This window comes from Pollicipes pollicipes, unplaced genomic scaffold (genome assembly GCF_011947565.3).
Source record: "Pollicipes pollicipes isolate AB1234 unplaced genomic scaffold, Ppol_2.1 Scaffold_4002;HRSCAF=4701_pilon_pilon_pilon, whole genome shotgun sequence".
Lineage (NCBI taxonomy): Eukaryota > Metazoa > Arthropoda > Thecostraca > Pollicipedomorpha > Pollicipedidae > Pollicipes > Pollicipes pollicipes.
In genome coordinates this window covers 17,209,291-17,232,601 of record NW_023596420.1, presented here as the reverse complement: position 1 = coordinate 17,232,601, position 23,311 = coordinate 17,209,291, and the positions used below count along the sequence as shown (strand labels likewise).

The window sequence follows — 23,311 nt, the reverse complement described above, 5'->3', positions numbered from 1 at the left end:
GCTTGTTGTTCTGAGCAGATCGTCTGAACAGGTCGGCTGCTAGCCGTCACCGCGCGTCATGCTTTAATGCTTGTTGTTCTGAGCAGATCTGAACAGGTCGGCTGCTAGCCGTCACCGCGCGTCATGCTTTAATGCTTGTTGTTCTGAGCAGATCTGAACAGGTCGGCTGCTAGCCGTCACCGCGCGTCATGCTTTAATGCTTGTTGTTCTGAACAGATCGCAGGTCGGCTGCTAACCGTCGCCGCGGGACAGCCGTGCGCTGCGTATTGTGCAAACCACTGGCTCAGTGTCCGAGCTGGTCCAGAAGCAGGCCAGGGCCCCGCGCGTGGCCGCGCCGGTTGTGAAGAGTGGCATCGCCATGGCCTGTTGTATCTGGACCGCGCCCAACTCATTGACGTTTCGCGATGGGTGCCACGCTGCGCTGTGTTTGCGGTTCACCGGGGTCTCAGGTCTGTCCCATTAATGTCACCTCTCGCCCAAACAGCCGGCCGGCCGGCAAGTAAACGGGTCGCGTCGCCAGCTCGGCCGCGTCACCGGCCGGTGGGGGTGATGCGGCCCCCGGCCTCCCCCCCTCCCCGCGGCGCCGGTCACCGACGCTGCCGTCGGCGGCCGGGGCGCCAGGCTGTCCGGGGACACGAGCACACCAGCGGCGAGTCCAGCCGGGTTCGGGGGCCGATCCAGTCCGGGGAGCTGCCGGGCGGGTGGGAGCCGGTACAGGCGGCCGACGGGGGCCGACCCGACGCGATGGCGCGCCGCCCCGCCGACCCTGACGCCGCAGGTCAACCGAGCCGCTAGAGCCGGTGAGTGCCCCCCCCCCCCACCCCCTTGCTCCGCTTATCTCCGGTCACGCGCTCAGAACATGGGCGCAGGGGCGCCTCCAGTGGTGGCGAATGCAGTTCCTTTAACTTTACGAAGCATGTTTAGACCCAGTTTTATAAGTCTAGTGGCAAGGAAATGAATTGCGTAGTTGGTTTCTCTTCAGTATGATTATAAGTATATTGCAAGCAATGAACCCGCCACCATTAATGTCGCTTTGTCTATTTGAAGTGGCTGCGTGACGTCATCACGAGATCCGCTTCTTCTCAATTTCAGTTTGTCGGGGTAAATATGAATGCAGCAGCCTCTTTTTGAAGCTTCCTTCACTGCTCGTGTTGATTTTAGTCAGCCAAACGCAGGCGGCTGGTGGTGGACGGCGTGAATTCCGCCTGGATTAACTGTGGTGTGGTGGGCAGCTGCCGTTTGTGGTGGAGAGTCTGAGCCACGGTGAACGGTGACTGGGAGTCTGTGTCATGCTGTGTTACGTCTGCGAGTCTGTGTAACGGTAGTCTGTGTCTAGCAGTCTGTGCCATGGTAGGCTGAGGCTGGGAGACTATGCCATGGTGAACTGTGGCGGGGAATATGTGCCACGGTGGTCTGATGGGGGTGCCTGCCACAGTGGTCTGATGGCAAGACTGCCACGATGAACTGTAGCCGGGAGTCTGTATCACGATGGACTGTGACTGGGAGTCTGTGCCATGGTGGACTGTGGCCGGTAGTCTGTGACACGGTGGACGGTGGCTGGCAGTCTATGCCATTGTGTGCTGTGGCTGGGAGTATGCGTAATGGTGTACCGTAGCAGGGAGTCTGTGTTACGGTGGACTGCAGCTTGGAGTCTATGTCATGGTGCATTGGTGGGAGTCTGTGCTGTGGTGAATTCATCGGCAATGTAAGTCGTTGTAAATTGATGGTATGTCGGTGTTGCTGTGGGCAGATGGTAAGTCTGTATCGCCGTGTATGGATGAAAACTCTACGTCGCGTTGGAGTGTGATAGGGGTGTATTTGGTTGCAGCGGTCTGGCAGCCACCCTTAAGGTACGTCGTGGCCTGGTACTGAGAAGTATCCCCACGTTTTAAACCTGGACTGTCTTTCTATATCCGTTCGGATGGATAGGAGAGCGTACTAGGGTTCCTGCCCTTGCCTCTAGAAGAGTTGATCGGAAGAGTTGATTTGCACGCGATGTGGGATGTCAAGCTGCTCTGTGTGGTTTGCCGCAACCCTTGCAGATAGCCGCTACCACACAGTGGGCGGCACAATGGCTGCGCTCTTTGTTCTCGCGGTGATGGTCATCAGCATCGGTTTGGTGCATTATCTGTACCTTTGCCGCTCCTACATGACCTTAATATTGACTGCTGGCATTCTCGCTAGTCACGACTGACCAGTGCTATTTCTTTGCTTACCTCCGTTCGGACATGTTTGTTAACCGACGTCGCAAAGCCAGTGCGTGTTATTCAACGGTAGTAGTTTGCATGCCATGCTCCATGTCCGTTAAGTTGGCATCGTATTAGTATTTGAATACAGCGTCGACTTCAGATTTATAACAGCAGTCCCCTCAGCCCTGACCCACTCAGTTATTTACGAATCTCCTGTCCTCTTTTCTCTTAATCCCTTAGCTTGACCTCTACAGGCCAGTGAAAGGTCAAAAGTTGGTTACCCTGGCATTGCTTTGTTTACCGAATAAAGCCAATGAAATGGGTATCATATTGATACTCGTGATGTCTGCTTTTTCATGCCTGCAGGGACGTTCTTAAAAGGTAACGTCAAGGTCACATAAAATGGTATACTCCGGTATTTCTTCCCACCTAAAGAAAGTGCAACAGAAAAGGTGTCATATTGATGCTCGTGATGTCCTCTTTCGTCAGATCTGCAAAAACTTCCTTTCACGGTACAAATCAAGTCCACACAAAGTACGGTAAGCTACGATTTATTCCTTTATTAGAGAAATCCGATACAAGAGGTTCAGGTGGACTCGTACTCGTTGTGCCCGCTTTCGTTACACCAACCAAACCCAGTTCACAAGGCCTAAGGTCAGGGTGACGCAAAACGCGGTACCATGACATCTAATCAAGGCCAGAGTTTAAGGTCACACAGAAAAAAGCACCTTAGCCTTTGTTCGCTCATTCAAGAGAATAAAACGGGTATGAAATTGATGCTTTTGATTTCTGCTTTTCCCACACAAGCAAAAAGCATCTTTCAAACTCAAAGGTCAAGGTCACAAAAACATTGTGCCATGGAATACATTCATTTACCAAAGATATGCAACGCTAATCGTATCATATCGATGTTCGTGATGCCTGCTTTCGTTGCATTTGACAAAGTGACTAGGTGAAAATTCAAGGTTGCGCAAAACACAGTGCCCTGGAATTTAATCTTTTGCTTAAGATATGCTACAAAATATGTGTCAAGTAGGTGCTCGTAATGTCCATTTTCGTCATGCCTAGCAAGAGTACCTTTCAAGGCCAGATGTGAAGCCCACAAAAACGCGGTACCCTGACTTTCATTTCTTTACCAAAGAAATGCAACAAAAGTGGTGCTTTATTGATGCCCGTGATGTCGTGCTTTACAGGAAGGAAGTCGTGTTTTATTTCGTCAAGGTTGAAAACATTTACTATTTTATTCAACGGTTAAGAACATTCAAAATGTAGTGTCATGAAAATGCTCGTTTACTGAATAAATACCAACAATAGGGTATCATATAAATGCTCAGGATGTTCGCTTTCGCCACACCTGAAGAACTAAGTTCATATGTCAACGTCACACAAAACACGGTGGTCTAGCATTTTTTGTGCACCTAAGAAATGCAACAAAATGCTAATTTATTGATTTTGGTAATATTCAGTGTCGTTAAACTGGGAAAAGCTAGTATCACGGTCAGAGATCAGGGTCACGTGCGCCGCAGTACCCTGCCACACATTTCTTTAGTAAATAAATGCAGCAAAAGTCGTGTTTTATTGCTGCTCGTTATGTCTGTTTTTGTCATGTATGGAAAAACTAACTTAGGGTCAAAGGTCAGGGTCACAAAATGCGGTGCCGAGTTAGTTTTTCAAGTTTGACGGAAACAAACATCACAACCATCAATATGACGTGACGTTTTGGAATTTCTTCAGTGCATGAAAAATGCAAGAGTATTGCGCTCTGCGCGGCTTTGACCTTTAACCTTGTTTGTTGGTTGTCGCGAGTGTGACGAAAGTGGACATCACGAGCACCACTATCACGTCCACTATACTGTGTGACCTTGGCCCTTCACCCTGAGCTATTTTTCATGTGGAACGAATTTGGACGCCAAGGCGTCTTTACGATGCCCATTTTGCTGTGTTTCTGCGTTAAACGAGCACGCGAAAGCGCCGCCCACCACTTGACCTTGACCTTCGGCCTTAAGGGTAAATTTGTCATGTGGGACGCAAGCAGGCATCGTGAGCTTCAATGTCACTTGGTTTTTGCTGCATATCGTTAATGAAGGAATAAATTCCGGATTACCCGGTTTGGTGTGAGCTTGACCTTTAATTTTGATGCATAGTTTTCGCTTGTGTGAGGATATTAGGCGTCATGAGCGTCAGCATCATACTCGTCTAATTGTGTTTCCTGGGTGAGTGAATAACTGCTAAATTACTACTTGTGTGACCTCGACCTTTGACCTAGACGTTTCTAGGTGTGACGAAAGTGGGCATAACGAGCATTACTATTATGCACCTATTGCATCTTTTTTAGTTAGCTAATAAATGTCAGGGTACCGCGTTTTTTTGTAATCTATGGAATCTTTACCTTTGACCCTGAGAGTCAGTTTTGGCAGATGTGACGAAAGCAAATATGATGAACATTATTTGCCACCTCTTTTGTTGTCTTTCTTTGGTAAAACAATAGATGTTAGAGTACCGCCCTTTGTGTGACCTTGATCTTTGACCATGAAAGCTAGTTTTTCGCAAATGTGACGAAAGAGGACAGCATGGGCATCAATATCACACCATTTTGTTGCATCTTCTCATGAACAAAGGTAGGTCAGGGTACCCATTTCATGTGTACTTGACTTCTGACCTCGAGAGTGAGCTTCTGCTGGCGTAACGAAGGTGGGCATCATAAAAATGACTGCAATATCCATTTCATTGGATTTCATCGTTAACGAAGAAAATGCTAGGGTATACAAGTTTTGACATTTCAGTGACCTACAGAGGTCAAACCAAGTGACTAAGGGAAACGAGGATTGCAGATTCGTGAATCACTCAGAGGGTTTGACTTGGGGGACTCCTGTTAGAAATCTGGACTCGATAATGAACATGAATACGAATGCAACGCTAACTTGACGGACATCCACACTCCGCCGGTGTTACGGAGTTTCGGTGTGGGCGACTCTGCGAGCCGTCTGTCTCAGCATCTGGTGTCGGTCTAGCCTGCTTCTGTCTCGTTGATTAGTGCACGCGCGGCTGTATTGAGCCGCCGCCAGAAGACGCCATCATGTAACACGTCCGCTCCGGCCACGTGAGACAGCGCGTGCTGGCCCAACAGAAATGTCACGTGACCTAGCACGGGACAGTGAGATCGAATTACGTGAATTTGCCTGAATTTTGTGTTCGAAACGTTCGCGATCAAATGCGTGGTTTCAACAACAGCTTATTTAAACATCCCGGTGCGTTAGCTGTGTCGTTTTCTTCGCTTTAGCAAACCGACATTCTTTGGTTCTGGGAAGCAGGACATGGACATCTGATTGCACTATGCACTCGGTACAACGAACACTGGTCTATCTAGGGGCCACCCGTGGATAACTGAGTTATCAGGGCAATAAAGTAATAAATGTCCCAAAGCCGTGGGCCGCGGACAAAACGGGCATTACTCAGCGTCCGTCAGCCTGCGGTACCGAGTGCTTACAGCTTCCACAGCGGCGTGCGGCCAGATCCGCAACGACTTGTCAAAATCGCACGTCCAACGGCTGCGCGGGCGCGGCTCCTGCGCTTACGAGCCGGCCGACTGTGTCACGTTCGGCCCGGGATGGCGCGACCCTATGCCGCGCCCGAGAGCGGCGGCGGCCGTTTGGCGCGCCACCCGTCGCCTCCGAACTGACTGCCGGCGCGAGCTGACGGCTGGGAGGTGATAGCGGGGGAGGGGGGGGGGGGGGGCTGACGCCGAGCCGCGGCAGTGCAGCCCGCGCCCAGCTGCCATCCGGACCGAGTGTTGGCCAACCTCCAGCCATGGAAGAGCTACCGCCCACAGATGCAGTCGGTAGGCGCATTGTCTTCCCACGTGCGGGGTCCACTTGTGCGAGGTCTCATCGCGGGGGGTCCTCTCGTGTGGGGTCCACGCATAGGGGTTCCCTCGCCGAGAGCGTCTGTTCGCTGCAGCCCGACCCTTTTCCAACCCTGATGCGGAAATCTTGTTCAGCTGACGCTGATGCTTCTGACCGTGCCGTGATACAGCTGAATGTGAGAGCTCAGCTCTCCAACGCTTGTCATTCTGTTCTTTGTGCTAAGTTTTGACTCGTGTTTGTGTAAACCCTGTCAGCCATGCACGTGCGTTAGCGTGCTTTTTGTGAGTGTGCTTTCTTTTGAATGTCCTGTGCATGGACATTCATGTCCTGGACTGTCCATGTCCTGGACAAACACCATCTGTTAGCGGTTGGTCCAATGTGAGCTGGACGCCCCAGGGATTTGATTCGGGATGCTTTGGAAGTGCATGCATGCGCTGTTCATCAGCTTCATAATCAATCGTTAGATCCGCGTTTTTTCGCTACCCTAATGTCTTGTATTATAGGTATATTAGTGTGAGCTCGTTCCCAATGACTTCCCAATTACAAAATTAGCATTTTCGTACGCTAGTGCCCAGTGCAATGTGAAGCCAAGGTGAATCGTACCGAGCATTTTCTATGGCTCATCTCATATCAGATGTGAAGCCCCGCCCGCATTCAGCCTACACGTTAGGAGGAGCATGGCACCGGACGTTAATCATCCTCCTCTGGCCGGTTCTCTAGGAACGCGAGGCAGTGGATGAATGGATTCATTTCTGCCGGCTCGCATTTCCGGCCATTCATCAGGTCTCGCATTGGGCGAGTGATGACTCCTGGTGTTGGACGCTTTTGGTCATATGTACCACGCCCAGCTGACTGCAGTAGTTCATTCGATCCAAGGAAATTTCTGAAGATCTTTCACTAAGAGAACGATTTGATATATGGGCTTAATCACGATTGAAACCGTGACTTAAGATTATAAACGGAGTCAGAAGCCCTGCTACTAGTGTTTGGAACGCTTAACATCAGGCTAAATGTGTATCCGCTCCTCAATAGGGAAGACCCTTCGTACACCCAGAATAATCTGGGGTCGTTGCTGAGTCCTCTGTACGCCCAGGGCTTGAGATCTTGAACGGCTAGCACAGGGCTGTGGTTTTCTATTCAGTTCGGGGCGCAGGGGGGGGGGGGGGACGGTCTCTAACTTTGATAATATGCTGGGCCACATATGACAATAACACTGCTTTCGGGGTGTTTTGTGATCAGGTTTAGCCATTTTCCCATTCAGACCAACTTATTCTGCGAAATTTCTCCCTCAGGCCTGAATATTCAGCTTATAGCGAAACGAGCTGATCGAAAAGGGTCAAAGGATAAGCTGTTAAGAGTGGGATGATAGATGTACCGTGTTGTCTCAGTGACGTTCTGGCAAGAAACTTTCCGCATTGAAAACGTTCTAAAATCTATTGTTCGGTTCGCTTCCCTTCAAACTCGATGCGCCAAGATGCACTTCCATGAAACATGTTATCGTTGCCATAACTAGAAGCGCCCTCTGACCCGTACCTGTTGCGTCAGACCAAGAGGAGATGAAGCACAGCTTCAAGGTCCTGCTATCTATGAAGAAGGAGCCCGGCGGACAGCCACTGTTCTATAAAACGGACGGACAGCGCTTCAAGCGCGAGAAGACCATCAAACTCAACAGCAAGTGCCAGTATAGGATGGACCTTTCCTTTACTCCACCCAGAGGCGTTGAGTGAGTACATACCTGCTGCAGTTCTGTAAGCTCCACGTTGCTGGTGTTCGGCTGGGTGTGTTTGTCAGCTTGCATTGGGAATGTCTGTCTAGACCATCATAGACTAGCAACCGGGCGTGTCCCTAAATGCTTGCGGGGAGCCTGAGCACCCTCCTCCCCCAATGCTGACTTGAGCTCCCTCAGTGACCCTCCGAGCCCTCCCAATGCATATGAGTAAAAATGGAATACTGGGCCAATGAAACACAGCAAGTGTTTGGACTGTTGTTACACTAGGTGTCTAAACGCATGGCATGGTAATGCCATTGTTATCTAGTGTCATTATCATTATCACATTGGTTTCAAATGGGAAGTCATTCCTCGACATCAAAACAATTTTGGAACCGGTCATTTCCTTCTTTGTTTAAATTTTTACGTCAGGTACGTCTCAAATCGGCGGCCGCAATCTGGCGAGAAATAATAATTTAGAGGAAGGTTAGGTCAACTTTATTAGATCGGTCCCCAAACCGATTTTAGAAAGCGATACCCCTGTTAGCAACAACTGCAGGTAAACGCCTTATGACACCCCTGCTAGCAACAACTGCAGGTAAACGCCCCTGTGACACCCCTGTGAGCAGCAACTGCAGGTAAACGCCTTGTGACGCCCCTGTTAGCAACAACTGCGGGTAATCGCCTTGTGACACTCCTGTTAGCAACAGCTGCAGGTAAACGCCTTGTGACACTCCTGCGAGCAACAACTGCAGGTAAACGCCCTGGGAAGCGCCTGTTAGCAACAACTACAGGTAAACGCCTTGTGACACTGCTATTAGCAACAACTGCAGGTAAGCGCCTTGTGACACTCCTGCTAGCAACAACTGCAGGTAAACGCCTTGCGACACTCCTGCTAGCAACAACTGCAGGTAGACGCCTTGTGCGACGCGCGACGAATGGGCTGATATGAGACGTGACAGTATATGTGGCAAGGGTTATGAAGATGATGCCAAGAACTAAGTGAATAAACGCAGACGTCTTCTGATATTGACACTGACAGCTTTCGTCGATGCGAGAGAAGGGCTGCTCAGTCTGCCTGTCATCCGAATTTATCAGGCTGAGGTCCACTGATGCAATACTGTTGCCAGCCCGTAATGACAAGAACTATACCCAAAAACTGACTGGCCAGGCTGACCGGTCTGGCTGACGGCTTCAGTCGGACTTTACAGTTTTAAGGCAGGACATCGACAAATGCGCATTTATTATAGCTTTTGCTATAGTATTGGAAAAACGCAGATGTTTTGCGTGGATATTGGTGACGGTTAGTAGAGTGGGCACCTGTATCGTTTTGACGACTAAACGTACCCTTGTTTTTGACATAGTGTGTGATATCCGATATAGATTTCCAAAAAAGGCGACGCTGACCGATTCTCGGTCGATTACCGGCGAACGAATAGATCTGTGGAGCCAGTTTTAGATCCGTGCGCAAACTGCGGCTGATACACTCAGCTACACCGTGCAGTCGGTTTCACGTTTTCATCTGGTCTGGGTGCTGAGATCCCACGTCAATCGCTAAAAACGCCCAAAACAGGGATTTAGGTTTGCGCACGAGACCGCGTGACCGTCTGCACACATCGACTCATGCTTTTATCAATACGGTTATCTTGTTCCTCCCTTCAGGATCTGTTTGTCCCGTCTCGCTGCGAAACCGAATCGTCAAGACATGGACGCGGCTTTGACCGGTGTTTTCAGCCTTTTCGAAATTTTAAGATACCACTTTTTCATGTTGATCCAGCAAGGGGGTGAAGTCGCGGCGATAATACGATTTTGCCGCAGAAACTCGCCAGATTAGACAATCTGTTGCAAATGCCCAGCGATTTGCATTACGCGATTTTTGAGGATTTGGGCTTGCTGCTTAAAACTGCATGAAACTGTATGTAAATATATGTTTAAGAAAGCGCCACGACCAAGAATTTGGAGTAGAAAATCGTCACATATTTTGATTAAGACCTACACATTGTTGGTGCCGTATCACAGAGCATTTTTGGATTAGTTGCACGGAAAGGCCCACGCATACATTTTACATTTTACACGGCAGAGGTTTTACGTTCTCAGCATCCTTTCGGGACCATCCTTACCACGCATTGACAGCAGTCAGGATCATCTTGATCACGCACTAACAGCAGTCAGTACCATCTTGATCACCCACTAACAGCAGTCAGGACCGTCTTGACAGTAGTCAGGAGGCTTTCGCGGCATGTGCGCAGCGGGCCTATCAAGCCTCCTTGGGTCCGGTGGCCAGAGGACAGCTGCACTGGCCCAGAGTGAGGCCGCGCCCTCGGGCTGGATCACTGCACCGAGGGATCTATTTAAAGCCATACCATGCACGTGAGCATACGGCCGCGAGCGCTAGCTCGCACTGCGTTAATCCCGCGGCAGGACGATCACTGCCCGGTCCTTGCCACCCCCTGGGTAGGAGTCGTCCGAGAAAAAGGCTGCTGTGGTTGGGCTTGAACCGAACACCTCCCTCCTGCATTGGAATGGGCACCATGTAACCACGCCGCCCAGGTGATCATTCAGGTAAGATTCGCTGGGCCTGTGGCTTCGCTCGTAATCATCAGGCAGGTGTAGGTGGACGCGTCTGCTTTCCAGGCCGGGATGACCTGCACCCGTAAGTACGTTTAGAAGAGTATGCTATATAATCGTTACCGGACGCACGATACAATGTCCAGAGTAGTGTAAGAATACATCAACAACTACGAGCATATTTTAGCGACCGAGCCTCAGTCTACAAAAGGTCGGTGACCGAAGGGGACAGCTAGTGACCCAGTGGCCGGGGTCGGGTCCAGCCGCGCCAGTCCAGCGCTCGCCGCCGACTGGTGGATGCAGATACCAGCGCGCCTTGCGGGGAATGGGCGCAGGCTGCCAGGTATGATACGGAGGCCTCACAAAAAGGAGAACGGAGTTGATTTGCCACCAAATGCACGATGGACACTTCAGTGTGGTAATGACAAGCAGTTCGGACTGTTCACTTGTAATATACTTCCATCACCTCACAATAAGGTAATAGGCGATGCAATTTTAGAAGCGTTTGACATTTTTGCAACAGCACGCAAAACACGTCGTCCGGTGCAGTCCATATCTATCACAAGTGTTCCCTTACGACATATTAAGCAGGCTACAGATGCGCGTTGTAATACAGCATGTCCACGGCACTAATAACCTATGGTGCTTCTGCGGGCATAAATTATCTTCCCATGCAATCCGTTGCCACTTCATGTAAATTTGGGCGCTGGAGCATTTAACCTGTCTCGTTTTCTGTTGGTTTCTCTTCAGCAGTTTTCGGTTGTTCTTCAGGTGCTGAGGTCGACTCCAGTCCCTCTTTTTTCGGCTCCATCTGATCATTCCCGGTGTCGTTGCCTTCAGGTGGCTTAGCATCTGCAAGCCACGTCTTCATCATTTCCTTCCTTGCTGCTTCCTTTTCCTCCACTTTGCTTTTTTGCAGCTCCTCCCATTCCACTAGGTTTGTTTGCGGATTGTTTTTAAACAGATACTCGGCCAGAAAATCTACAGGATCTTCTGGTTTCACCTTAGCGCACTCTAAAAGACCTTGAGTCAACGTTGGTATCACGTGCTTCATCAAGTAATTTCTGAGAGGCAAAGACCGTGCCTCTAGCGCTTCCAGCTCTTGTAGCTTCACTTCCGTGATTTTCTCCATCCAGATCATTTGCTCTCTTCTTCGGTTGTCCATTTCCTCCCGTGTGCATCGGTCCGTCTCTTCCCGCTGTCGTGCTTCTCTCGCTGTCCTTTCCTCCTCTTGGCGTTGATGTTCTTCCTCCGCCTCTTCCTTCGTCAGCCCATAGTTTCTGGCCGGCCCCAGTTTCTTAGAGATCATCTGGAATTCCTCTTCCAGTTCAGGGCTGGTATCGTCGGATATGTTTATTTCCAATGGGTGCACTTCCAATTCGTCGAAGAAGTTCAGCACGCTGACGTCCTCTTTGTTGTTGTTTCTGTACTCAGTCAGCCTCCTCAGCACACCGTCCTCCGTCCAGTGGGTGCCCTGCACAACCTCCTCCGGGAGATTCATTGCCCGCTCACATAAAAACTCATCGGTTCCGTTCAGTGCGATCACAAGCTCTGGCATCGTCGCACGATTATATTGGGGTTCGTCTTCCTCACCAATGTCATCTGCTTCCTCATCCGCCCCAAATAATCCCTCTGCCTGTTCCGTTATTTTGGGATATCCGTCCAGTACAAATCCTTGGTTCTGACAAGGCTTGGACCTAATCCGATCCTCAACGAATTGCAGCACTGTGGCTTCATCCAATCGACCATTTTTGTTAGCTTCTCTTTGATCTTTGATATCCTGCAGTAATTCCTGGGCCTCTTCGGGGGTCATCTTATCTTCGTCTTCTTCCTCCTCCTCTACTTCTTCCTCGAAGTCTTCAGGCTCCTGTTCTTCTCCTTCTTCTTCCTCTTGCTGCTCCGAGCCAGCTTCTTCGTTGCTCTGCTTCTCTTCGGGGAGCGTGACGGGTGGGTCGTCTGGGATCGGCGGGTGCGCGATCTCCTCCAGATCCTTGATTGCTTTCTCTATTATTTCATCCACGCGCAGGTGGTGAAGCTTGTACGCCTTGCTCAGCTTTTGTGCCAGAAAGGTTTTCCCAGATACAGGGGGTCCCAAGATGCATATGCGCATAGGCTGTAGTTTTCTCTCCGCTTTGTATTCTTTGACCACACTGAGAATGCCCTCTACGAAACCTTCTTCAGACCTTCTCTCTTCGATGTCGTCAGCAAAAACGATACCCTCCATTTTAAGGTCACTCGTGATCAGATCAGCATGCAGAAGGGTCATATCCGTGAGGAAAATGTCCTCTTTGTCCGCTCTTTTTACTTGGCCCGTTGAAAGTTCCATGCTGATAGCCTTCACTATCTCGCGCTGTGTATTTGACAGCCCGTCCACGGCCAAAATGTAGCGCGATGGCGGGCGTTTCTCGTATGTGTACTGGACCAGTTGAGCAAGGTCCAGAACGTGAATGGTTGGTATAACGTTATTACCACGACCGTACACAGTAAGCTCTTTTTCATTGTGCCAGGCTTGCTTCATCCAGGAGTGGAAAATATCTTCTCCCTTTCCAAATGTTGCTCCAGCAGCTATCACGTATGTCTTAAATTTCTTCTTGTTGGTTTTTCCCGACGCAAAAGTTGTCTTTTCGCATTTAAGATGCTCTTGAAAATGGGGATGAGCTCGACGTCTTCGGTAATCTTCTTCAGTGAATGGAGTGTCTGGGTCATCTGGATCTACGGGCTTGGTCTTTGCCCATGTCATTACGGTTGATATCAAAATGAATGTTTTCCTCTTAGGCCACAGTTCCAGCCGGTCGTGTAGCGTTTCCACTGCCCATGTCGCTTCGTCGATCATGTCCTGTCCTCCAACTGTGATGTCGTAAATTATTACTTCACATAGCTCCATACAAGCCAACAAAGTATCTCGATCGGTGGCCTGGGAGGAGGTCAGAACGGTTTCAGAGTCACTTATACCACTGTCTTTTTGCTCTCTCTGCACACCGTGAATTTTCGTAGAAGACGGTTTTTCCTCCTCCACCTTATCTTCCTCTTCAAGCTCCTCCTCTTCTTCGGGACTTACCGCTTGTATTTGTCCGGAGAAGATTTCAGCTAAGTTTCTACCAATGTACGAATCTAGCGCACTGATAAAGACGTGGGTGTCTTCCGCTGGTATTGGCGTCTCCTCTTCGGCTTCAGACATATCCGATTTTTAAGCTGTGCTGTGTTTTCTTATTCCTTAAGCTGCTAATATGTGACCTTTTTATCAGCGGCAGTCCATGCTGCTCCAGTTTATCAGGACACTATTAGAATACGCCAATTAAAGTCGGATTGGCGTCTGCATTACGTGGAGCAAAACTGTCATGCTTTGATCGTTTTGACCGAAACTTGGCGCACTCGACTGATGCAGCGGAATTTATTTGCAGCAGGCTTGGTGGTGGACGAAGCTAGCGAAGTGTTGTCATGGCAACATTCTATCATGGTCCCTCCGCTCAGAGAATGAGCTGTATTTAACACGCGCGTCAGAATGTCGCTTATTGATTTCACCGTGATTTTCACCCTGACTTTATCAAGCGTTTAAGTATAACGGCACTTACGGCATACATGTCATTGTCCTGTACCCTCCGCGGTTGCAGTAGAACTTACTATGTTATGTGCATGGCTCATGCAGTTTCTTGCATAGGGGATTTTGCAACACACACAACACACACACACAAACACACACACACACACACACACACACACACACACACACACACACACACACACACACACACACACACACACACACACACACACACACACACACACACACACACACACACACACACACACACACACACACACACACACACACACACACACACACACGCACACGCACACGCACCACGCACACGCACACGCACACGCACACGCACACGCACACACGCACACGCACACACACACACACGCACGCACGCACGCACGCACGCACACACGCACGTGTGTACCATTGTTGTATATATACAACGATTGCACCATTGTTGTATATATAAAACAATGGTGCACACGATATTGTATACATACAACAATGGTATGTTGTTGGGACTATCTCTCAGTCTTATAACAGATAGCCCCAACATGGGACTATTGTTCAGTCTTCTAAGAGATAGTCCCAACATACCCTCATCTCGATACCACACGAATGCGGAAACTAGTCCCTATCTCATTTGACAACGTTCCATCGCTTTCACGAAGGCATCTCCTTTTGAGGGAAACGGGGTCATTGGTTGAGAATGGGTTGGAAAAGGGAGAAGAAAAGTTGAGGATGGAGGATGTCGATAAAGCCAAGTTAAGCTTTCATTTTCTGGTATCCACTAGGCACTAACCGTACATGGACTTGCAAAATGCAGTACCTGATCGAAACATCTGGTATCACAACACTAAAGGAAATGTTCCACATTTGAAGATATTGAAGCAAGCATCGTATATTATGAGTTAAGCTCACTTATAACTGATGGTATGCTTTTAGATAAAAAAACCTACTCCAGACAACAACATTTCTCCAGTTAGTTGTCTACTTCTCTATTCTATATTTCTCTTTTTAGTACATTGCTCCCTAATAGGTCATTGCTTGATTGCGCCATCGAACGTCATATGACAGCACTCACGTGTAGCTCCTCAGTCTCCGGAGCGATGACAGTGGCGGCGCTGGTGTTATACTGAACAAAACATTGTTAGGTGATCGTATTTTGGCCCTTTATCGTGGTGCTCTTGCATATTCATCAGTGAGTTAAGGTACTTACTTGTATTCACAGGTTTGGTTATGCTGCTATTTTTATAGCATTCGGTTGCAAGCCTTGTTTCCATAATATCCAGGAAGAATGTACAACATAGTGTATTATGTAGCACAAAACGTAACTGAAACATTAATCATGCACCTAGATACATGAAAACGCACGTGTTATATGGGGAACCTGAGGATTACAAGCCTGCAGTGCAGCTTAGACACTTCATATCTGCGTGCGACGGTTTACAGAAAAACCTGGTGTCATTTAGACAAAGCACTCGATGAGCTTTTGAGGTTTGTTTCCACTTATCTGTGGGACACGAGAGATTTTTAAAACGGCTTCCAATCATTTACAGGCGGAAAGGGTGCCAGAGGGCGGTATTTTCTTCAGTGTAGATGTGGTCAATTGATATGGCAGTGTACCAGTCAATGAGGCCGAAGTAGACCAAGGTAGACTAGGTAGACAAACATTTCCATGATATTGATGCTTTCTGTTTATCAAAAAATATATCTGCGGTCTGTTGGAACAGTATCTCCAGGATATGTTTTATCGTTAGGAGATGACTGCTATCGACAGAAATTGGACATAACAATGAGGAACCCATGGGCTCCTCTGGCGATATTATTTTTAGGCCAATTGGAAACGAAAGCCCTGGCCGCCAGCCCATTTCAACCAGCTTTCTCAGCTAGATACATCGATGATCATGCTGGAGTGTAGACGCCTGAACAGAGACCAGAGACTTACACTGGCCTTTACGATGGAGCATGCAAGGGACGGAAAGAGCGTCCGATATTTGGATACACTATTTGCAATAGAAAGGAGAAACAACTGCACAACGTTTAAAATGGAGCTCTTTATCAAGCACAATATAATTCGAAATATGCTTTACGGGGCTCTGAATAACTCAAGTAGTGAAAAAGAAAGAAAGAGCATAATAAGGTGCATTTTTCTGCTGGGCGGTGGATATTCTTCACGACTTTAACATAGAATGTTTGAAGAGGTAAAACAACCTAGAGCACGGCGGGGATGGGTGGTAAGAGGCAGGAGCACGCCCCGTCCGACAACGGATCCTCAATACTACCTCACTTAGATGAACACTTGCTTTGGAAAATCAAACATATCGCTACAAAATCCAAAATGTGCGTACGCATAGCTTGGAAGAACGTCAATAAGCTTAAAAGAGACCTGGTGAAATCTACCATCTTGAAGCCTAAGCTTTCAGAGAACAATGGGTGACTTATGCAAGTCTGGGCTTCAAAGGGTGTGCGCGCGAAAAAGGTGGTTTGCGAAATTGAGCGCAAACTGTATAAAGAAACGTGGAACGGACATAGCCTATGTCGGGTAGTCCGCGCGCCCTATTCGTTTGAAATATGATAAGCACCTACGAGACGCTAAATACAAAACAGAGAATACGTCTTTCAGCAACCTTTTTTAATCTAGAGATACTCGAACCCTTTACCCACTTAGAGCTTAAGGACATCTGCAGAGTACAGGACCATCCAGACAGGAAAAAAGTGAATCTATTCTGATAAGAAGTCGGCGACCAGACCTTAACGCACAGGGCTCATCATGTCCGATTATGCGAATGTGATTAGGGCTTTGATGTCTGATATGCCCTAGCTTAAAACTGTTTGCATTTATGAGTGATCCCAGAGGCGTGATGCGTGATGCCTATTAAATTGAAATCGCTCGCATGTATAAGTGATGCGTGTTGCGCCACGCTTGCTTACTTAATATCGCTTGCATGTGTGAATGGTGTGTGATGTGTGATGCTTGTTTAGTTGAATTTGTTTGCATGAACACGTATATTTCGTGTATTCTTATTCTTAGTTGCATATACACCTTACCAAAGTAATGGCTGGCAGCTGCGCCTTGTCGGGTCCTCGGAATGTTGGTTACCTGCAAAAACTATGTTTGCTGTTTCCCAAAAAGAGCTGAAAATCGAGCAGGACCGGCAGGCAACTTTGGATTTACTTCCGGTATTCCTTTCAATAAAGTGTATCTCTCCATTCCCCTTGTTATTCTTCGTGGAATAAGGTTATTATTACTGTCTTTTTTATATCCCGGTGAATTGGTAATGAATACCGAGTGCGTACGAATTCAGGTGAATCGGTAATAAAGGCGTCTATCTCTGCATTGTCCGGGCTGTTCTGTGAGGAATAAGGTTATTAGTGCTGTCTTATTCATATTTCGGTGAATCGGTAATGAATGCCGAACCCGTGAACTCATCAACCCGTAACCCGTAACCCGTAATCCGTACACGCACCGAACTCGTAAGGAATATCAAACCGGTGGATCGGTAAGGTTACCGGCAAATGACGGACGACCGGTGCCCCTCCATTCTATGCGCTGTTACAGGCGTTCTACACCAACCGTAGAGCTCTACATAATTTGGATGCTTTAAAACAATATTTACAAATTTGTCGTGAGCCAGCTACCCTGGTGCGTGTAATGCACAGAAGATGATTCCAAGGTATTGGAGCCAATCCCTGCCAGAACCTGTAATGGCTGACAGTTTTTCAATGCTTCGCACTGAACAAACGTCGCATAACCGTAGCAACGTTTAGGAAAACTGGCAATACCTGATGATTTTTAATTCAATTCCTTCCCTGCAGCAACAGAGGATTAATGTTCAACATTCTGGAAAAGTTGTGTGCCATGGCCCCCAGGCCCCTTATTTCCAAGCCCCTGAAAATAAGACATTGGCTGGCTGTGGTGCCTATACCATCTGCACCGAATGTTGGGTTACCCCAGCTAGGGGCGTCGCTGACGGCAGTCGTGTCTGGACGGCATGCTTCCGCCTTTGAACGCCAGTTTTTGTGTCTGCTCACTCGCCACCACTCCATGTTCGCACGGAGGGAATGTGATTAACAGAATTCGTGCATCTTTGATAACAGTACAGATTGTCTCGAGCTGTAGCATACCGAAGGTTAGGTGGTTCTTTTTCACGACACACGTAAATCTTTCACTGCGTGCCCGGGTACAGCGCAATATTCCAAGAGGGTAACGGTCCAAACGGCTGAAATGACCAGCACTTCTGGTGACGGAGAGGGCCTGAATCCGTCACGATAGTGGTTCTAGTTTGTTTGCCTTTACTGCAGCCAACGCATGCTCTCGATACGGCCTTTATTTTTCACTTGCGTTGCCTTTCTATTCAACTGCTTCAATACTCCAACACAAAGCAACCATTAATGCCGACCGTACATCACCGTTTTGGGATTGGGCATCGTTTAATATTGTTTATATCGTTCACATTTTTTAGTTGCGCCCTGTCTGTTTTCAAATCCTGTGCACATCCCTGATAGTGACTGATGTTCATTATCATTTATCTGGAGCCCCACTGCAGCCTGCCCCTCCACGCTGGCGTTTGGCGGGTGCCACTTCATGTTTGCTCAATCCAGGGCGTTGTCTAAAAAAGAAGCGATGATCTTTTTAGGCTGCACCGAATGCATGCAGAACCATTCTGGTGTCGACGTGAGTACTCTTCCAGTACGCGTGCGTGGGAAGTCGCACCACTGGCAGGGTCGCTGTTCTGGCGGTTTGATTGTTCCCTTGCCGAACCCCCAGCAGGCTCAACGCTAGATCCTTGCATGCCGTGAACTGAGCTGGCATGCCGTCTGGTGTCAGATGCGTGTTGTCCTCTGCACTTCCCGAACACGACTGCCGTCACGGCCGGAGCCGCGCACGGCGCACCAAATACGGCGCCTCGTTTCTCGTAAAAGGTTCTTGAGTCGGACGTGAAATACAAGCGCGTCTGTCAGGCTCTAGGCTTTTCGCCACTTCATTCGTCTACCTGACTACACTCTAATCGTACTACAAAATTAAAGGAAAACAGATTTCGGACGCCATTTGTGGAAAGCCCTTCCCTCCGGCATTGCCTGCAAACTTGCAAGTTCTGAAGAGGACACCCCGCTGGTTGCAGGTCGCAATAAATACATTTTTTGTACTAAAGCAATATTAGAGTAACTCTTGATCGTGTGGGCACTGCATTTGTCAGCGTTGTAGCGAATGGTTGAGACTGTATGGTATGCAACACACGGACGTGTTGATATCGTGTCATTAAAAATGGTGTGTCATTTCAGAGCAGAGTAACTACAAATATCTACGATGTCCTGAAACGTTTGCCAACGGCTCTCCTTACACGTGCCATTCGCTTATACCTCTTCAAATCTACACAAGTTTTGGAGGCTTGCAATATTCTTAACCAGTGTTATGTCAGTGCGCGTAGTCTTCACGCGATCTATGAACGTCTGGTTATGAATCTGTATACCACTGCGTTCGATTTCGTAGCAAAGACCATGCTGCGGTGACTTGGGACACGGACGTTGGTTTGCGTGCCGGCAATCCGTTGGGAGTGAATGAGAGAAGTGACTGGACGGACGCTGCTCCAGATCGGTGAACTTCAACGGTGGCCTGTTGGAGGTGCGCGAAGTGACACGGGACAGCACTGCCTCGGCTTACTCCAGCTTCTTCCACACCCAGGACTTCGATCCCACTAAGAAGGGCCAGCGCAGGGAGGTGTGCGTCCTCATCACGGTAGGGATCGCTCCGGACTAACGCGCGAGATTCTGCCGATAAAGACCCATGTAACCTTTCTGGGCACCGTCGCTCGAGCGATAGCGGCGGTTCGGGCGCGCCGTGCGCCGGCCGGGGCGGCTCCGTCTGACGCTGCCTGCTGCAGCGGTTCGGGGCGCGCCTATCGGCGGGCCTTGAAGAGCCACTGGCAGCGGCCAACGCGCATTGGAGCGAAGCCGGTCGGCTTCCGCTATGCGGTATCAGGGTGCGTCAGCTGCGCTTCATGCTTAAGCTCGCCGGACAGCGGACTTGGTGCTCTCGAAGATATGGTTTGATCAGGTTGTAAACCATTTTGAGCACAGGGCTAAGTTTTCAACGTTTGCAGGCACAGCATAGTTATATATTGACATTCGGATTCGTATTCATTTGCAAACGGTTTCGCTGAAAACTACCATGCAGCCAGGTCCAGGTCTGCGGTGTCCTATGGTGCCATTCTCTACCCAAGGGATAAGGAGTTGTAATGCTGCCGAAAAACATTTGTTGAAAACACACGGGGATAATCATGCGACCCGGTATTGGTGGATGTTCACGGTCGATCACCTTTGTTCAAAATGTTCAAAATTCAAGCCCCCCTTGGACCCCACGCATGAACCAGTTTCGGCTGTTGCCGGGCTTTGCTTGGTTTGACCTGCAAAGATCAGCACATTGGCACGAACTTGACCTAGTTTGACCCTTCTCGTGCTATTCTACTTATCCCAACGCCACCGGACATCGGTAATGCGGACGTCCGCACAAACAGCGGACCACCTTCAGTCATCCTGGTACAGCTGGTACTGTGGTACAAACTCTCATACTGGCACAGACTGATGTTGGTACTATGTTCATCCTTACGTTGCTCTCATACTGGTACATACTCATACTGGTACGGGCTCATCCTGGCGCTGTACTCATACTGGTACATACCCATACTGGTACTGTGTTCATCCTGGTGCTGTACCCATACTGGTGCATCATGACATTCGTGCGCATCTATTTACACTAAAAGGAAATCTTGGTGATGCCCGATCCCAATGTCCGGGAAGAGAGAGGCTGACGTATATATCTCACATTTCCCGTAACATCCTACGGCACGCGGCAACAAGCGAGGAGTCCCAGAATGACCCCATGCACATGTAGTTTGGCACATAAAAAGTAATCATGTGTGCCACACGACTTCATGGACGCATCAAATGACTAGCACGCTAAAAAGCACGTCCAGTAAATCGCCGCGCGCCGCAGGCTGGAGGTGGGGCAGCACCTAGTTCCATCTGTCGTCGTGGGAATGTACGGTCGTCGTGACGGAGGATGATTGGAGGCGACCGGGGGCTTACACGAACACCTGATTCACTCATAAAGCGGCGTTCACTAAGCCGAGCAGCACTGAGAGGGTCAGACTTGGTCATTTTGCTAACCTTCGGAAGTTAGGTTAGTCGATGCCCGGCGAAAAGCCGCCACTGGCTCATGTGTGAGGTCTGGGGATGGGGGGTGGGGGCGGGGTGAGGGGGGGGGGGGGAAGGAAAGAGATTGACAAAGCCGTCAACAAAGTCCATTACCCATATAAGTCCATCTATACAACGCACCCCCGCCCCCGCGTTTTGTAACATGGTGTTCGATGAATCCAAGTCACGTCTGTTTTTTTGGCGATGTCTTAATATGCATTGCGTGCCCAGAGAGGAGAGTGCTGTCGTTTGATTCAGCAGACCAACATTAACCGCGCTGAAGTTCCCTGCGAAACTGTTTAACCCATGAATGCATTCCTGTGGTTTTCCCGGCTTTGTTTATGGAGGTGCCGTTCAGGGGACGATACGGACCCTATGACGATTGGAAGTCAATATTTGTCATTACGACATTCGAGTAGTTAGCGCCGTTAACATTCTTTGTGAGGCCATGCCAGGGGACTTATGTATTTGAGTGACTAATAACGTTCGTTCTTTGAAGAGTGCAGAGTAGTCCATAGCTAGTCGTTAATTACGCGTACGCTCTTCGAGAACAAACAGCCCCGTGGGTCGTAACGCAGGAAACAGGCTTGTGCTGCTAGTGTGGTGGAAGTCTGATGGACCTCTGGCGCGCAGAGTGGAACTGGAATCCGGGACAGCTCTGAGTGAACTAGGCGTACATACTGCACTGAACAGTTTGACTGGTTTGGTCCTTTACCTTATGGCGGATTGGTGTAATCAATTAAGGTCCAGCAATGTTGTTTAAGTCTAAGGTATGGGCTACTCGAATGTAAGAATCAAAGGCAACTAAAGTGACGTTACACAATTTTACAAGTGGCCTCAGTGCATTAGCGAGGAGCATTATTCACATAGATGAGACATTAGTAATAGCCTTGTTCCTCGGAGAAAAACCAGGAGAATGGAGAATAGCTGCGTTGATATTTCGGCGACATGCCTTTATCGAAACAAATAGCTGAAGCGAATTCAAAATTGCCCATTATAGGCAATTTTGATGCACTTTTGCCATCTGTTTCGATAAAAGCATGTTGCCTAAATATCAACGCATCCATTTCCCCATTCCCCTGGTTTTTCCCTCCGAGGAATATGACTATTACTTCTGTCTAACATAATCTGTTTTATTAGGGTGACAGTGTTCTGTATCTGATTGCCATGTTTCTTCCACGCTGTTAAATTTCAGAATCGTTTGGCCTCATGTATATAGACATGTATATATTATATATATATATATATATATATATATATATATATATACTCACTCATCCAGTCTCTTTTAGGGACCCAAACTATGGAGAACCCCATCAATGGAGATAACGAGAACAAGTAGTTCCCTTCCCGAGTGGTACTGGTTCCGCTTGGGTTATAAAGGGCTCGCGCATGCTACGATATCAGCATATGCGTCACCGGCCGTCTTCTGTAATCATGCTATGCTCGAAAGCTAATCTGACTGAGTGCGCACCCCATGCACGAGTGGAATACTCTCGGCAAGTTCCACGCGATGCGTGAGCTGCGGGCGTGACGGAAAGGCGCTCCTCGAACGGCCGCCCGGCTGTCCGTCACCGGATCTCGCCGGCATGCCACGCCGCGCCGTGCTGACCTGGCCGTGCTGGCCGCGGCGCTTCACAGCTGAAGGATGCCGGCGACCTGCGCCTGACGATACAGCTGAAGTGTTACGACAAGGACAACGTGCAGCACAGCGAGTGGGGCTCTAACTTCCACTGCATCGAGTACCTCTGCGAGGAGCTGGCTGACCCGTCCGCCGTCGAAGTGGTGAAGGAGACCTTCCGATAAGGCCACGGTGTCATTAGACGGTGTACCGGTGCGCTGACTAGTAGTGGTGGTCTTCTCAGATTGGGTGTGCTTGTTTTGTGTATTTGTGTCAATCAGTGGTGCGATCGGTCGGTGGCGGCGACATGGTGACCAGCAGTGATGACGCGCGTCACTATGTGCTGCTTCAGATCGGTCGTTGATGGTGTCATGGTGACCAGTAGTGATGACGCTCGTCACTATGAGCTGCTTCAGATCGGTCGTGTGATGGTGTCATGGTGACCAGCAGTGATGACGCCTCGTCACTATGTGGCTGCTTCAGATCGGTCGGTGATGTGTCATGGTGACCAGCAGTGATGACGCTCGTCACTATGTGCTGCTTCAGATCGTCGGTGATGGTGTCATGGTGACCAGCAGTGATGACGCTCGTCACTATGTGCTGCTTTACTAAGGCGTCGCCCTG

The 23,311-nt window shown here is 49.0% G+C and overlaps 1 protein-coding gene across 3 annotated transcripts; it reads left to right on the top strand.

Annotated features, from left to right (window-relative positions):
- Positions 1-672: 672 nt before the first annotated feature.
- LOC119094618 (CB1 cannabinoid receptor-interacting protein 1) lies at positions 673-22,930 on the top strand. Of its 3 annotated transcripts, none has more exons than XM_037217708.1 (5): positions 673-800; positions 2,679-2,728; positions 7,598-7,775; positions 19,465-19,609; positions 22,708-22,930. In XM_037217708.1, exons 3-5 carry the CDS (start codon positions 7,609-7,611, stop codon positions 22,870-22,872), a joined length of 477 nt encoding a protein of 158 aa, XP_037073603.1. In that variant the 5' UTR covers positions 673-800; positions 2,679-2,728; positions 7,598-7,608; the 3' UTR covers positions 22,873-22,930. The 3 variants fall into 3 exon arrangements, with proteins under 3 accessions (XP_037073603.1, XP_037073602.1, XP_037073601.1); XM_037217707.1 differs by lacking the exon at positions 2,679-2,728 and adding an exon at positions 1,829-1,850; XM_037217706.1 differs by lacking the exons at positions 673-800; positions 2,679-2,728 and adding an exon at positions 5,956-6,027.
- The last annotated feature ends 381 nt before the right edge of the window (positions 22,931-23,311 follow it).

Bases quoted from the DNA above. Each gene is read 5' to 3' on its own strand.
- LOC119094618 (XM_037217706.1), top strand. From the start codon at position 5,997: ATGGAAGAGCTACCGCCCACAGATGCAGTCG. The intron at 6,028-7,597 runs GTAGGCGCATTG...CTGTTGCGTCAG, and splicing joins ACCGCCCACAGATGCAGTCG to ACCAAGAGGAGATGAAGCAC. The intron at 19,610-22,707 runs GTAGGGATCGCT...GGCGCTTCACAG, and splicing joins AGGTGTGCGTCCTCATCACG to CTGAAGGATGCCGGCGACCT.